General features: G+C 38.9%; 1 protein-coding gene across 2 annotated transcripts in view; it reads right to left on the reverse strand.

Annotated features, from left to right (window-relative positions):
* Window positions 1-2463: 2463 nt before the first annotated feature.
* Window positions 2464-15652, reverse strand: part of SIFa (neuropeptide SIFamide) — a 184666-nt gene continuing 171477 nt past the window's right edge. The window contains exons 2-4 of one of the 2 annotated variants that reach the window (XM_053779590.2): window positions 11652-11794; window positions 6323-6421; window positions 2464-5051 (exon numbers count right to left, since the gene is read on the reverse strand). In XM_053779590.2, the coding sequence (XP_053635565.1) occupies window positions 6333-6421; window positions 11652-11790 (228 nt within the window). In that variant the 5' untranslated portion in view covers window positions 11791-11794 and the 3' untranslated portion in view covers window positions 2464-5051; window positions 6323-6332. The remainder of the gene's footprint in view (window positions 5052-6322; window positions 6422-11651; window positions 11795-15652) is intronic. The other variant, XM_053779591.2, reaches the window with a different exon arrangement.

The raw sequence follows: 15652 nt of genomic DNA on the forward strand, positions 1-15652 counted from the left end.
CACTGTCATGCACCGGAAACCTACTTATGTGATTTCACCCTCTGCCCCATTTCACCTTTCACTGACACGCTACCAGTGTGTCTGCTTCTTCCACTTTTCTCTCCACTGCCCACTTGTGGCTTCCCCTGATCCAACACCGGACCAGGCGTACCTTTAGAGCTCCCACGCACCAAATCAACCCACGGCTTTTTCCCCGGTCTCTGTGCCGGGGTCAAAACATCATCCGAGTCGGAATATGTCGCCGCCCTCTTACGGTTGACACTCTCCGCATCCATTTCCAACTCATTGGTTGCCTCCCTGTGAATCTCAGCATTCATCTCAATCACTTCCACCACTTCTGGCGAGTCATCTGCCATGTTCGCCAATCTTCCAAGTTGCTTATCTTCAATCTGAACAGGACTCCTCACCATCCTCAATTTATCCTCAGAAACCTTCTTCTCAAAGGATTTTTCCTTCACGTTCACCAGTAGGCCTCTCTCTACCTGCACTTCACCACTCTGCACAGTCTTCCCGGTCTCCAAGGCACATGCCTCACATCCCACTAACTGTGACAGTGATGGGCTGGTACCCACCAGTGGCAGCTCACGCTCCACTTCCTCACTCCAGGAAGTGCCACTTCTATGTACAGGTGACTCATCAGCATGACCCACCTCCGGTTCTGGCTCTTTCACCATCTCACTACCTAGTTCCTGTCTCCGCTGCCATCTCCCACACTGGGTCGCCATATGGTCATATGCACCACATAACCTACACGTCTTCTGCTGCCCAGCGTAGTACACCATTACCTGCGTCCAGTATGACGTAAGACGGGATGGAATGCCTCAACGTCATCTTGAGCGTGAACGTACCATCCGGCAAGCCGGCATACGCCCCATCCGTCCATTTACCAGCCATAGCCAGGTGTACAGTTCCATACTGTTCAAATACATTCCGCAGGTCAGTCTCGTCCGCCTCAAATGGCACATTTCGGACTTTCACCCATGTGTAATGCCTAGACACGTCGATGAGTCGAACACGTATCGCTGAATTAACGTCCACACTCCCGTCCTGGTACTTGTCAACCAGCCGTTCATACACTCCAGCTGATCTCAACTTTACGAAAATACGATAGGCACCATTTAGCGCCACACCATACAGTTCTTGATCCGCAACACCATAGGTGTCACGGATAATTTGCGGTAAAAGCACTTGTGCAGACTGAGGCGTTATTGCACCACGCACCAATTCAAGGCACACTGTGTGCACACGCCTTCTCACAGACTGCGCCATGTTGTGAAAATATAAGTCTCCTCCAATGGCCAGCAGAGGGCAGTAGTCACACGTCCGCACTCTGCTCAGGTCAAGCGGCGAATGAACTGTGAATGTCGGGGTATTAGGTGTCTTAGTGTTTCCTCATATGTAATCATACATGTTAGATCTGTAAAAGTCTAATGTTAATTATTAAACTCTCTTTGCATATTTTGATTCCTTTTTCAATATATGCAAAACCAAAAATAAAGAACATGTTTCAATTTCAAGAGTCACGTTGGTTTCTGTTAGTTATTTTATATAACCATAGTACCATTGAGTGTGCAATGCGTTAGTTTATATGAAATTGTTTTTGTATATAAAATTTCATATACAATATGAATAAGACTGTCAGGTTTTGGTTATATAGTTATTCTGTGGTTAAGATATGTTCCGGTAGTCCTCTGTTTAGTTATATGTTGTCTTATATAAAGTTTTCGCGTTTTTTGTTTTAAATCATTTATGTATACCATCCATGTATACTGTGTTTTTAAATAAAATATAAAAAAAAATAGCTTTCATGTTATGTAAACACAGGACATGTGTAACATTTTATTAGCGGTATCTGTAAGAGCAGTTGTGTATGTAATTTAAGTCATTCAGTATTGTATACATTGTTTAAGGGATGATTACTTGGTGAGTAGATAGGACAAGAACTTATACACAGAGGGAGACACGCTGAGAGATTACTTTAATCCCTGTTTTAGGGAGTGAAGTATTATTTACAGGTTACGTGTAGGTTTAGTGACCCTCGTGAATTCGACAGGCTTTAAGCCCAGTTTTCCTGCATCAAGGACCTGCCCATTCACCTCCCTTGTGAAGTGAAATAAATACTAAGGTGAGTCTGATTATAATGATAGCTTTTGTGAGGTTAATTTTATTTATCTACTCTCATTTTTAAATAGGATGCGTAATTTTTAGCATTTTTTGGGGTATGAATTCAAAATGCATATTAAATATATATAACAATAAAGTTTTCAGAAAGGTTAATCATTCACTTCATAAAATAAAGCTAATAAGAAGTTTTTTGGTGTCCTGTTTTCTACATAACTTCTTGAAGGTCAACACAACGACGCGTCGTCGTCGTCGTCGTCGTCGTCGTCGTTCTCGTCGTCGCAATATCTGGATATAGTAATTTTTTTATGTATATGTTACCAGGATGAAATGAAATCACACTTGCAGTTTATGACATTTATTGAACCTGTAGTGACTGCTGATAAGAACTTGATTATAACCAATTTCTCTGCCTGATCAGTACAATAATTTCTCTCGTAAAAAAAAAGGCTTTTGTAACAGCCAAAAAGGTATACTGGACATGTATTGGCAACCAACCTCAGGAGAGTAAATATGTGTGTGCTAAAGGAGATGTCCTGTATTTAGAACCCCGGAAGAATCAACGGTGATTATAAGGAGTTTTCAGGTATGATTTGTAGACATATAGAAGAATTTTTTTTTATGTATATGTATTCGCTGTGGATGCCTCAGGAAACCTAATGTTCAGATACAGCTCAAAGGTCCGGAAAATATTGAGAGAAGAGGAGTAATGGCAATACATATTGTACATTAACAAAAATTTATGAAAAAAAGCGGTCTATGTCTAATCGTCTGTCAAAAAAGAAGACTAAATAAGACAAATGGTGCAGCCTTTCGTGTGTTATGAGACCCAGGTCTCATAACAAGTTCTCTCGACTTAGTGAAGCTCTTCCGACCTTGTGAAGCTGTTTCAGAGTCCTGCTTCAAGCCTCGTTTGTCCTTATTAAAGTATTCGTTACCTGGGAATAAGCTCATGGTGGTTCAGTAGATAACATGGTGCAGTGTTGTTATAGTTGATGTAAGGCTACAGAAGGACATTTATAATTTTATGATATTGAAGTTACATTTAGAGAGTAGTTATAATGCTGTTATAGGATTGCACAGAACACAAAACAACTTTTATCGGTATATTACATAGTGAAATATGATTATTTAATATCATTGAACACAGTGTAGAACTACCAAGCGTAATACTTAAATGTCTGGCTTACTTTCATATCGCTGTAGGCCTGCTCGCTATTTTTCATAGGCGTGCTTGCCACTTTCCATAGGAGGCCCACTTGTAAATTTCCACGGTAGGCCTACTCCCAATTTCTATAGGCTTACTCGCCAATTTATATAGGCCTGTTCAATTTTCGTAGTAGGCCTCGTTAATTTCCATAGGCCTTCCCAATATCCACGGTAGGCCTACTAGCTAATTCTAGATCAACACAACTTTCTTAGGATAAGTTGTGTTTATCTGGTTGGTGATGTGACAGACTTCTCAATAGAGGTACCTTGATGCAGGTGCTCTTGATCCAAGGAACTGGACGCATCCTCCCTTTTCTTGGATCGAACCTGATTGGCTGATCCATTCACAGGGACTATTTGATCCCTGCGGGCTTAGCGCTTCCCTCAAATTATAAAAATTTCAGATTCAGAAGAAAGACTTTGCTGAAGTGGTCTTGATAGTATGATAAGTCATACACGTCTGGGTCTTGATGGTATGATAGTCATACACGTCTGGGTCTTGATGGTACGATAGTCATACACGTCTGGGTCTTGATGGTATGATAGTCATATACGTCTAGGTCTTGATAGTACCATAGTCGTACACATTTGGGTCTTGATGGTATGATAGTCATACACGTCTAGGTCTTGTTAGCTAGTTTAGGGTAAACACATGTCCTCCTGTGTCAACATGAAGTTTTAAACTCCACTGTGAGTGTTAGAAGGATTAAAATGTACGAGTGTTAGAGGGGTCAGAATTGTGGGTGTTGGGAGAGAATTATGGGGGTTACAGGGGCTAGAATTGTGGGTATTACAGGGGCTAGAATTGTGGGTGTTACAGGGGCTAGAATTGTGGGGGTTACAGGGGCTAGAATTGTGGGGGTTACAGGGGCTAGAATTGTGGGGGTTACAGGGGCTAGAATTGTGGGTGTTACAGGGGTTAGAATTGTGGGTGTTACAGGGGCTAGAATTGTGGATATTACAGGGGCTAGAAATGAGGGTGTTACAGGAGATCAGAATTGGATAAAATAATACAGAACTGGGATACCTCTTCACTTGTTTATTAACTTAATGTAACTTGGAGATTCACCTCAAGGTGCCAAAGAATTACCTTCTACATTATATTAATTTAAAAATAAGAAAAATATAAACCTCACATTTTGCAACACACATTATATATATATATATATATATATATATATATATATATATATATATATATATATATATATATATATATATATATATATATATATATATATAATGTGTGAGACAAGTTTCAATAATAAAGCTAAACATAATTTAAAATAGAAAATGACTAGATTCTAGTAGATTGCCTTGCTACATTGTGGATATTATCCTCACTAAAGGGCGAACAAATTTCAAAAAGTAAACAGAGCCCCGAAGTGAGCATAACGTTGTGATTTACCAAGGGGTGTGGATCCTCCCTCTTGAGGGATGCTGACACAGTAACTTACTCCTAGAGGGGGGAATTAAACTACATCTGTGTGATCCGCTGAACCTGAGTGATCAGCGAATACAAACCGTAGACAACGTTCATATTCAGATTGCAGATATTATTTTGCCTATTTATATATATAATGTTTTTGATGGAATGGAAGAGGAAGAGGTTGGTCGGGGTTAGTCTTGACTACTTGGTTCAGATCCGCCGGTCACGCCAGATGGGGAAAGGAATTACGAAGTGTTGCTGGCTGTGAAGTCAGCAATACACGCCGAGGTACCTGAACAATAGGGATACATATATATATGTATATATTAGAAGCAACAAATTAGGTTTCCTGACGAACCTTACCTAACCTAACCTAAGCAACAAATTAGTCTGACGCTGAGATTGGAAGAATTTACACTGGCTCAAATAATATTTTATAATATTGTATAATATAATATAATATAATAATATAATAATTGTATAATATAATATAATATTGTATAATATTTTAGTGGGCGGTAGAGCTAAAAGCTTTGTATATTGTGTTATGGATAATTTTTTCATTATTTTATTAAAAATCGGCCGTTTCCCACCAAGGCAGGGTGACCCGGAAAAGAAGAAACACTTTCATTATCATTCACTCCACTGTCTTGCTAGAGGCATGCCTATACTACAGTTATAAAACTGCAACATTAACACCCCTCCTTCAGAGTGCAGGCACTGTACTTCCCACCTCCAGGACTCAAGTCCAGCCTGCCGGTTTCCCTGAATCCCTTCATAAATTTGTCGTATATAATCAAAATAGACATAAATACATAAATATATACAAATGTTAAAAAAAAATATAGGGCTGGTCAGATTGTGAATATATATATATATATATATATATATATATATATATATATATATATATATATATATATATATATATATATATATATATATATATATATATATAATATGTGGTGCCGAATAGGTAAAACTGGTTAATTGTCAATTAGCAAGAACTTATTTAAAATTAAGTCCTTTCTAAAATTTTCTCTTACACGTTTAAATTATTTTTATTTCATTTTTAACGTAAAAATTAATAATTTTGTACCAAAAGATCCTTAAAAAACTTAACCTAATATATATATATATATATATATATATATATATATATATATATATATATATATATATATATATATATATATATATATATGATCATCCGAAAATAGTTTGAATAAATGTAAAGAGTGAAAATATTAAAGACAGTCTAGCTGAATAAAATTTATCGGAGAAATATTAATTAGAATATGTATGTTTATGCTTCGTAATTTTTTTTGGCTGATATTACTCTTTTTAATAATATTAAATTGAATTAACACTCCTATTGATCCTGAACTGGGAGATACAGGAGTAAGAGAGAGAAAATGGAACCCAGTATTAAATTTCATGTACATGATAACTAAGCCCATAATATACATGATTTAAAGAAGTATAGCCACACTCGGACCAACATAGAAGTGTGTGCTGAAGAAAAGGAAGGAAAATGGTAAACCCAAGTGAAGGCGAGCTGACCTTAAGGTCTTCATTTCTTCTCAGTTTGTGGGAACCAGGCAGCACACGCCTCCACGGCCACCTGACAGGCGGACGCCAGGGCCTTGCCAGGCTCGTACACTGCAATAGAAAACGACCGAAGGTTAGTCACAGGCAACACTGCTCTCATCTGTAATCCAGGTTGGTTCATTAATTTAGCTGGCTGCAATTAGTTAGTCCTAGCATCTGCTTATGTCTTTTACATAACTTATTATTTTGCTGTTGAACGCAGATACTGAAGTAACCAAGTATCACTATCACACACACTTTGTCTGAATTTTTATGGGTTATCCTAGGTAATTTTCACATGTTACTATACATAATAATTTGTGTAAATGTATTTATGTGTAACTGTACCTCAATAAACTTACTTTTGGCCAGATTCTGAACACAACTCATGAACAGCGTTTTTACTAATATAAGTAAGTTTATTTAGACACAGGTACACACAAGTAAAATTATCATACATAATGTAAATTTCCTAAGATAACCCCCAAAAATGTAAGTTTATTTAGGTACTGATATACACAAGTACGGTTACACAGAGTGTCGCTTTGCGGAGAAACACTTCAAATCCTAAATTCTCCAGGTTATTATCACGTATGTAATTACTGTTGTCTGAACAGAGGCAACAGGTGCAAGGAAATGTGATTAACATTTCCACCAGTTTTTTTTTTTTTGGGGGGGGGATTCTTAACTATGTTTAAAATTACGCACAGAAGATGTGGCTAAAATGCCTTAATCTGTCACGGATGATGATGGAAAGAGACGTGAGTGGTGGTAGATAGATAGATAGATAGATAGATAGAGAGAGAGAGAGAGAGAGAGAGAGAGAGAGAGAGAGAGAGAGAGAGAGAGAGAGAGAGAGAGAGAGAGAGAGAGAGGGAAGGGGAAGAGTGAGTAGGTGAGTGATGTCAGTCAACTCAAACTAACTTTCTCGTCGTTTATCAAGTGGGAAGCCGAACTCCGTCTTCAGAGTTGAAAGTTTTCTTTGCTAGCATAAGTTCGTCAGAGAAAACTAGTAGCTTCTTACTGGGGAACTTATTTAAACAGAATTCTCTCTGCCTTCTAAGTTAAATAATGTTTAGAAATAAGACTCAAAAATGTCTGAGGAAAAGCTGTGCAGATTATTCTCTTACAAGCTATATACTCTGTACCTTCATCTCCGCCAATCTTTGGCCGCCATCAAAAGCTAGCAGTCGTTGCTTAATTGAATTGCCTCTCTCTCCTCCCTACACCCCGAGGCAATCACAAAACACCTTTATTTTCACATCAACAACTGATTCAATCAAAATCCTGATTCTTTTTTTTTTATAACTCCGCCAATCAGCAACCATCTTCTTCCTTTAGCCAGTTCGTTTAACCCAGCCAATCAGAGGCCAGCTTCTTTATTTACCCAGCCTAACTGTGACTAGTTTCCTGATTTATCTGTCCAATTAGCGACCAGCTTTCTAATTTATCTGTCTAATCAGGGACAAGCTTCCTTATTTACCCGGCCAATCAGCTACCAGTTTCCTTATTTACCCGGCCAACCAGCGACCAGTTTCCTTATTTACCCAGCCAATCAGCGACCAGCTTCTTTATTTACCCGACTAATCAGCGACCAGCTTCCTTATTTATGTGACCAATCAGCGACTAGTTTCCTTGTTTACCCGGCCAATCAGCGACTAGCTTCCTTATTTACCCGGCCAATCAGCGACCAGCTTTCCTTATTTACCCTGCCAATACGTGATCAACGCTCTTGTGTAACCTCTTCAGTGAGGATGGTGATGGGGCCCGTGACGCCGGTCGAGTGTAAATAATATCAGTATTTCAATCTTGTATCTTCGTGGCTCCTTGAAACAACATTTTAGTCAGGATAATGGAACAATTTGTAGCGTGAAGGTTTCTATCACTTGTAACCCAATGGTGAGGAAAAAGTGAAAGGGAGAGTGAAAAGGGGTGAGTGGAGGAGAGAAAGGAGAAGTGAATGGTAGAGCTTGCTCTTTTCTCTGATTGACTGACTCGACTTCTGGATAAGGTAGGGAGAGGCCAGTGCAAGGCGACTCGTCTCTTGCCTCGACCCAGCCTAATTGGAAATGACATTTCCGCAAAGCCTCGAACACCGGCAAGACGCTGGTAGTCTTACTCTTACGTACAATGTCAATGTTCTCAAGGTCCTCCATCTGTCTCAACTTAATGGACAACAAAAAGATGACAGCTATTACGCCGCCAGATGGGCAGCCATCGCCAGTTTAACTCTGGCTGCAAACATCTCGGCTACAACTCCATCAGTGATCATTCCTGTCCATGCGTGCCGTGATCTAGACTGAGAAACACTTGCCGGGCCGACGGCCTAGGCAGGCCGTTCAAGTGAAGTCACTTGACACTAGAGTAACGGACAGAGAGGCCCACAAACTGGGGAGCACAAAGAACACATATTACTGACACCTCGACTGACTTTCGTTTATAATAAGTTAGAGCATATGACAGCTCTGGTCCGCAAGTGGCTGCAGCTTCATACACTCTCACTCAAGTATGTTCCTTAATATCAAATAAAGCTTATACTTATAAATTTTTTTGAATAAAAGCGAAATTGCTGTTCAAGGCTGTGCAGTTATCTGAGACAGGACATCAGCTCTTAGCTTTTAAAATATATGCGAAAACTTTAAGCCTAACCTGGGAGAGACAGACAGACAGACAGAGGAAGGAGGGGACAGAAATAAGAAGTAATTTACTGATGTGAGCGAACTAGAAAAATCGCTAAGAAACAGAAAGAAAAAAAAAAAACATTGGGAAAAGCGCTCATCTGTCGACAAGCAGAAGACACATTACTGGATTTATGGTCACTTGAGAGTCACTGTCAACTGATGAACATGAGACCACGGCAAGACTGATGAACATGAGACCACGGCAAGACTGATGAACATGAGGCCACGGCAAGACTGATGAACATGAGGCCACGGCAAGACTGATGAACATGAGACCACGACAAGACTGATGAACATGAGGCAACGCGAAGGTGAACGACAACAAATGAATTTACAGTTAACTTACATTTTTAAAAGAGAAAACTTTAGACGATTCATTGAATACATCCTGGAACACTGTCAAGGCGCAGTACTGCAGCCGTAGCAATGAGTTGTGTATTGTACGAATTGTTTGTGCATTTCAGCTTACAATATTGTAGGAATTTGTTGTGTATTGTAGGAACTGTGTATTGTAAGGATTAGTTGTGTATTGTAAGAATTTGTTATGTATTGTAGGAATTAGTTGTGTATTATAGGAATTAGTTGTGTATTGTAGGAATTAGTTGTGTATTATAGGAATTAGTTGTGTATTATAGGAATTAGTTGTGTATTGTAGGAATTAGTTGTGTATTATAGGAATTAGTTGTGTATTGTAGGAATTAGTTGTGTATTGTAGGAATTAGTTGTGTATTGTAGGAATTAGTTGTGTATTGTAGGAATTAGTTGTGTATTGTACGAATTAGTTGCACTTTGTAGGAATTAGTTGTGAATTGTAGGAATTAGTTGTGTATTGTAGGAATTAGTTGTGTATTGTAGGAATTAGTTGCACTTTGTAGGAATTAGTTGTGAATTGTAGGAATTAGTTGTGTATTGTAGGAATTAGTTGCACTTTGTAGGAATTAGTTGTGAATTGTAGGAATTACTTGTGTATTACTGGAATTAGTTGTGTATTACTGGAATTAGTTGTGTACTGAAGGAATTATTTATTAACTGTTTGAGCCACAGTACTGTGACATTCACAAAGAAACAACTGTGAGGTGTAATAAATAATCTGAGAATCTCTCAAGGGGAAAGACGTGTCTTAATGTTGCTAAAGGCTCTTGATCCGCGGAACTGGAACTACCATCCCCCCTTCCTCGGATTGAAGCTGATTGCCTCCTATTCTCCAGGAGCTGTATGACCCCCTACGGGTTTAACACTTCCCCAGGAATGTAATAATATTAGTATTAATACAATGACTAAAGAAGAAAATGGAATATTACAATAAAGAAAATGGGACAATAGAGAAGAAAATGGGACATTACAGTAAAGAAAATGGGACATTGTAATAAAGAAAATGGGACATTACAATAGAGAAGAAAATGGGACTTTACAATAAAGAAAATGGGACATTGTAATAAAGAAAATGGGACATTACAATAGAGAAGAAAATGGGACATTGTAATAAAGAAAATGGGACATTGTAATAAAGAAAATGGGACATTACAAAGAGAAGAAAATGGGACATTACAAAGAGAAGAAAATGGGACATTGTAATAAAGAAAATGGGGCATTACAATAAAGAAAATGGGACATTACAATAAAGAAAATGGGGCATTGTAATAAAGAAGAAAATGGGACATTACAATAGAGAAGAAAATGGTACATTGCAATAAAGAAAATGGGACATTGTAATGAAGAAAACGGAACATTGCAATAAAGAAAAATAAAGTTGGACATGCAATAACTATGGAACGAAAAAAATGAGACGTTTGAATATTTCAAGAGTAAAAGTCTGAAATTTCTAAAATGAATTAGAAAAAAATCGACATTCGAAAACTTAAAAAAATATAAACGAGAGAGAGAGAGAGAGATGGCAGACCAAATCTTTATTCTGACGACGTGTCGCTCAGCGCTTTACAAAACCCTGATAAAGCTTAAAATTAGGACTTAATAAAGTTTGACATGGAGCGAAATGTTGTCAGACTAAAAAGTTTCTTTGCCATTTTATTTTTTTACCATATTTGGTAAAAGAAAGACAAACGCAATATAATGTTTGCCTTTACTGACGACGTTTCGCCCACATAGTCGGCTTTCTCGAGCCACAAACTATTTTTACCTTAAAAAATCCCAGTGTGTGGGCGAAACGTCGCTAATAATCAGGTTATACTGCGTCTGCCTCTGTTTCGTCATCATTGACAGTCAAATCATACGTGAAAATACGACTTGAGAAGCTTTAAAAATAAAAATCCCAGTGAAGAGAAATACACAGAAAAACCGACATTGGGAAACTGAAACAAGGTGGGGGGTAGGGGGAACACGAAGGAATCCGTGAAACTAGGTGTGTGGGGGAGGGAACACGAAGAAATCCGTGAAACTGGGTGTGTGGGGGAGGGTGCACGAAGAAATACGTGAAACTGGGTGTGTAGGGGAAGGAGCACGAAGAAATCCGTGAAACTGGGTGTGTGGGGGAGGGAACACGAAGGAATCCGTGAAACTGGGTGTGTGGGGGAGGGAACACGAAGGAATCCGTGAAACTGGGTGTGTGGGGGAGGGAACACGAAGGAATCCGTGAAACCGGGTGTGAGTGGTGAGTCACTGACCAACGTCTCCTGAGCGCTTGCCGAAGATGGATCCGTTGAAAGGAGGCTTCCTGTAGCCAGCGCTGACTGGGTGGCTCAGCACAGCCAGGACCACCATCAACACGGCCACAACCACGACCATTCGCGTCTGAACGGACATCCTGCTGGAGAAAGTACATCATGTGCTGAAAAATTCTTAATATACAAATGTATCAGTTCCCTAGATAAATTATGACCTTTTTTTTTATTAAAAATTAGCCAGAACTCTATAGACTTTTGAGGATACAGTTTTGCATTAATTGCAAAACGTAATTGTAAATGACTTTGAATCACGTAGTTACTCCAAGCCTATTCCAAATACTGGTAAGCATCTGGCAAGCAAGTAATTAAGATATGGCTGAGTTATCGCAAGTAATTAAGATATTGCTGAGTTATCAAAACTGCCCTTAAAAAAAATCACTATTTCATCTAATGAAAAGGAAAAGCATACGTAGTTTAAAATTTTGAAGATAAAACTATTGAAGACAATGTCGTCAATAGTTCATGAAAGAAAAAGAAAAGTCATGGCTACAAGTAGAAGACGGCGAATGGGTTCAGGTTCTGATATTAAAGTAATGAAATACATTTAAAGTCTGAACTTACGAGTACAGGTAAGTGAGAGAATTATTACTGACCTTACACAATCATCAGCTTCCAGTATAAGGCAACACTCATCGAGAAACATCTAAGATCAAGACATTATAGCGACGTTTCCCTTCTCAAAACAAGGTAATTTCATTGGCAATATCGAAATAAAAAAATATAGAGAAATGAAGGAATATAAAGGAAAACAGCAAAAAAAGTGACGACTTTCGTTCTAGGTTTGATGACAAGTAAATAAAAAAAACGACTTCGAAACTTCTTGCACATTCTCACAAAAGTGATGTTATCAGCGGTGGTCGTCTTATCCCCACATCCATGGCTACATAAGCTGCGTCAGTTTTCTGGAAACTTTTGGATTATTAATAATAACTATTATTGTTGCGAAGCGCTCAACCCGTATGGGTCATTCAGCCCGGAGAGTGTTGGAGGTTCGAATCCTCCGTTTTCTAACAGCGAGACAGGCTAATTGAATAATTAGAATTTTTTTTGGAGCTGCTAGAAGGCAAGGATTTAAAAGACGATGCACAAATCCTAATCCACAGCAGAATTTTGAAACTGAGTTCCATATACATAACATCCTCATTTCTAGAGGACCACTGTGCAACTTGCTTCAGTTTTCGGTACAACTTTCTGCGTTTTCTGTGCTGACGTTACTAAAAATCGAAGTCTCGTTTTGTCCTCAATAATCAACGCCTGATGGAGCTTCTTCGTACCGCCTTGACATCATTTCAGCCGGACTTTCAAAGATTTACATCTAATTCTCGCAGTGATTAGCCAAACTATCAGTCAGTAAAAACTACCAGTAAAAACCCTAGGTTCAGCTTATGTTAAAAATCTTGTCGTCTACCACTGCGTAACTGATGTAAAGGGCACCTTTTCTTATCATTCCAGTTTTTTTTTTCAAATCATGTCTAATGCGGCAACTATAATAAGCTTTTTTTGTGATCTAAGTCTTGTGCCTCACAGTTATCACGGTCATCACAGTGGAATGCTAGAGCACAGAATTATCACATTCTTGAAGAAATTACTATCATCTATTAAGATTTTTCTGAAGCATTGACAGGGGTGCTTCGAGAGGCGAGAACTAGATCTATCACACACTCTGCCGGTGGTGAGGATATGACCATTAAAATACTTGAGGTTGACGCACCAGTCATAGGAGACTGCGCACATTACCCGTAAAATATCATAATATGGAATATAATCAATAACGAAGATGAAAAGATTCACTCCAAAATGTCGGTGGGAGGGTGAAGCAACACATGAGTTATGGAGGAAGGAGATAAAGGTTTTTTTGTATCGAGTTTGTGTCGCTTGTGTTACTCGGGATTCAGCTCTGGCAGCTGTGGTATGTATCCAGCTGAGCCTCAGCTCAATAGTTTTAGTAACGAGACAGTGAGAGAGGGAGGGAGAGAGACAGAGACAGAGAAAGCTCCACTGAGTAGGTCGTTACTAAGACCAGCATCACTATATAGACAGACTGGTTATAAATGACCATAATTTTTAAAGGGGTGGACCGGTAAGCCAGCGGAAGGCCTCGGTCAGATGACCAAAAGCTCCAAAGGCGGGTCATCATCTGACTAAGACCCGCGTCAGGAAACATTTGTCCTGTTTCCTGACGAACCTTACCTAACCTAACCTAACCAGCATTACTGAGTGGGTTAAGATAACGTCACTGAGTGGGTTCACTGGTGGGTTAAGCCACGCCTCTGTTTCTGCGACTAAAAACACTCCTCTACAGCTCTTTTCTTCACCTCTCCCCACTCGCTTGTTCTTCCCATTCCCCCGTTCTCCCCGCTTCCCCGTTCTTCCCTCTCATCCACTCTTCCCTCACTTGACAGTGATTTGATTCGGGTCACAAATAATAATACATGAATAAAATAATTATCCTATTCATAGTTTCTCCTCTATCATTCTTTCACTTACGCTCCTTTCGTCGCTCTTTCTACTTCCATCCTTCAAAAAAAAAAAAAGTTATCTCCAGACTGAGGGACTGACCGCCTCAAATACTATTTCTCCAAGGTTGAACTGATTACATCTTCATTTCACTACTGCCGGTGACTGAAGAACCCTACTGTGTAGGAGAAACATTTCAACAATAAAGATACCCAACTGTTGCATATGTTTCTAAATCATCAAGTTGTCGGTATTTTATACCATTTTCAACACAAACAAGGGAAATGTGCTATAAATATCCTATACTTAGTAATGTGTATGTGAAATGTTAATATAATGTAATGCATTAGACACAAACTACCAAACTGTTTGTGAGGAACCGAGTGAGTGTTTCCAACTGAGTGGGGAAGTGAGGAGGGGGGGGGGTGTTGTGTAGACGGCATGAGTTGGTGTTGGTGAGGGTGTGGAGGGTTGACAGCTGGTCGTCTCGGCTATTTTTTTTTTGTTTTTTTTGACCCAAGGGGAGAGGTCATAAAAGGAAAACTGAATCTGAGAGATTACCGCCCGGGTGGCCGTCCTGAGAGGTGAATTTAGTCCTCTCAAGGAATTTGGAAATGGGCCGAATCTTCAAATGAAATTAACGAAGGTGTAATAGCAGCGGTATCGTCAGAAATTGATGAAATTTACACCACACGTCATGTCCACCTCCCAGTGTATTAATTCTCACTACAGGTATGTTAATTTATATTGGTAAATGAATTGCCTACTGTAAGGGAGGCGTTAGAATATAACGCCAAAATCTTATTTTGGTAAGTAATATTGAAATGTCGTTTATACTTTTCTAATTATGTAATTGATTTATATTTATATAAAATTACCCAGGCAAATTACTCAGGTCAAGTAATTGATATTACCGAATATATATAGTTCACATATAATTTGTCAGTGTTACTGGCATATTTTTTTTTTTTAATAATATTAAGAACTATATGTTCTAATAATTTAAGGTCCAGATGTGCGAGACGTGATGACCTGAGAAGGTGGGCACGAAAGACGGATATTATTGTGACCTGGTGTCCTTAAGTCCTCCTCTACTCTGAGCTACATCAATAAGTGTAAACTGTTTGATGTACCAAAGTTTTTTCACAGTTATGGGGGGCGAAATGTTAATTCAGGACACTATAAAATTTACCCACATAATTTCTTACAAAGATAGTATCGGGTTCCCATTTAAGTTTTACTAGAGTAATAATGCAGTCTCTGATTTACTGAATGAATCAGTACGAAACGCTATGATTACTGGGCGAGTCAGAAAAAACTCCATGACCTGCTGAGAGAAGCACAGGAAACTAAGTGAATCACTGGGGAAAAGCCTTCGATGTACCGAAGATGAAGACGTAAACACAAACGCACACCCTCCAGTAGTAAATTATTTCAGGAAAGATAAACAAACCGGTGCAACAGTGAATGTTTAGTAATGTTCT

Source organism: Cherax quadricarinatus, chromosome 24, assembly GCF_038502225.1.
Source record: "Cherax quadricarinatus isolate ZL_2023a chromosome 24, ASM3850222v1, whole genome shotgun sequence".
NCBI classification, from domain to species: Eukaryota; Metazoa; Arthropoda; class Malacostraca; order Decapoda; family Parastacidae; genus Cherax; species Cherax quadricarinatus.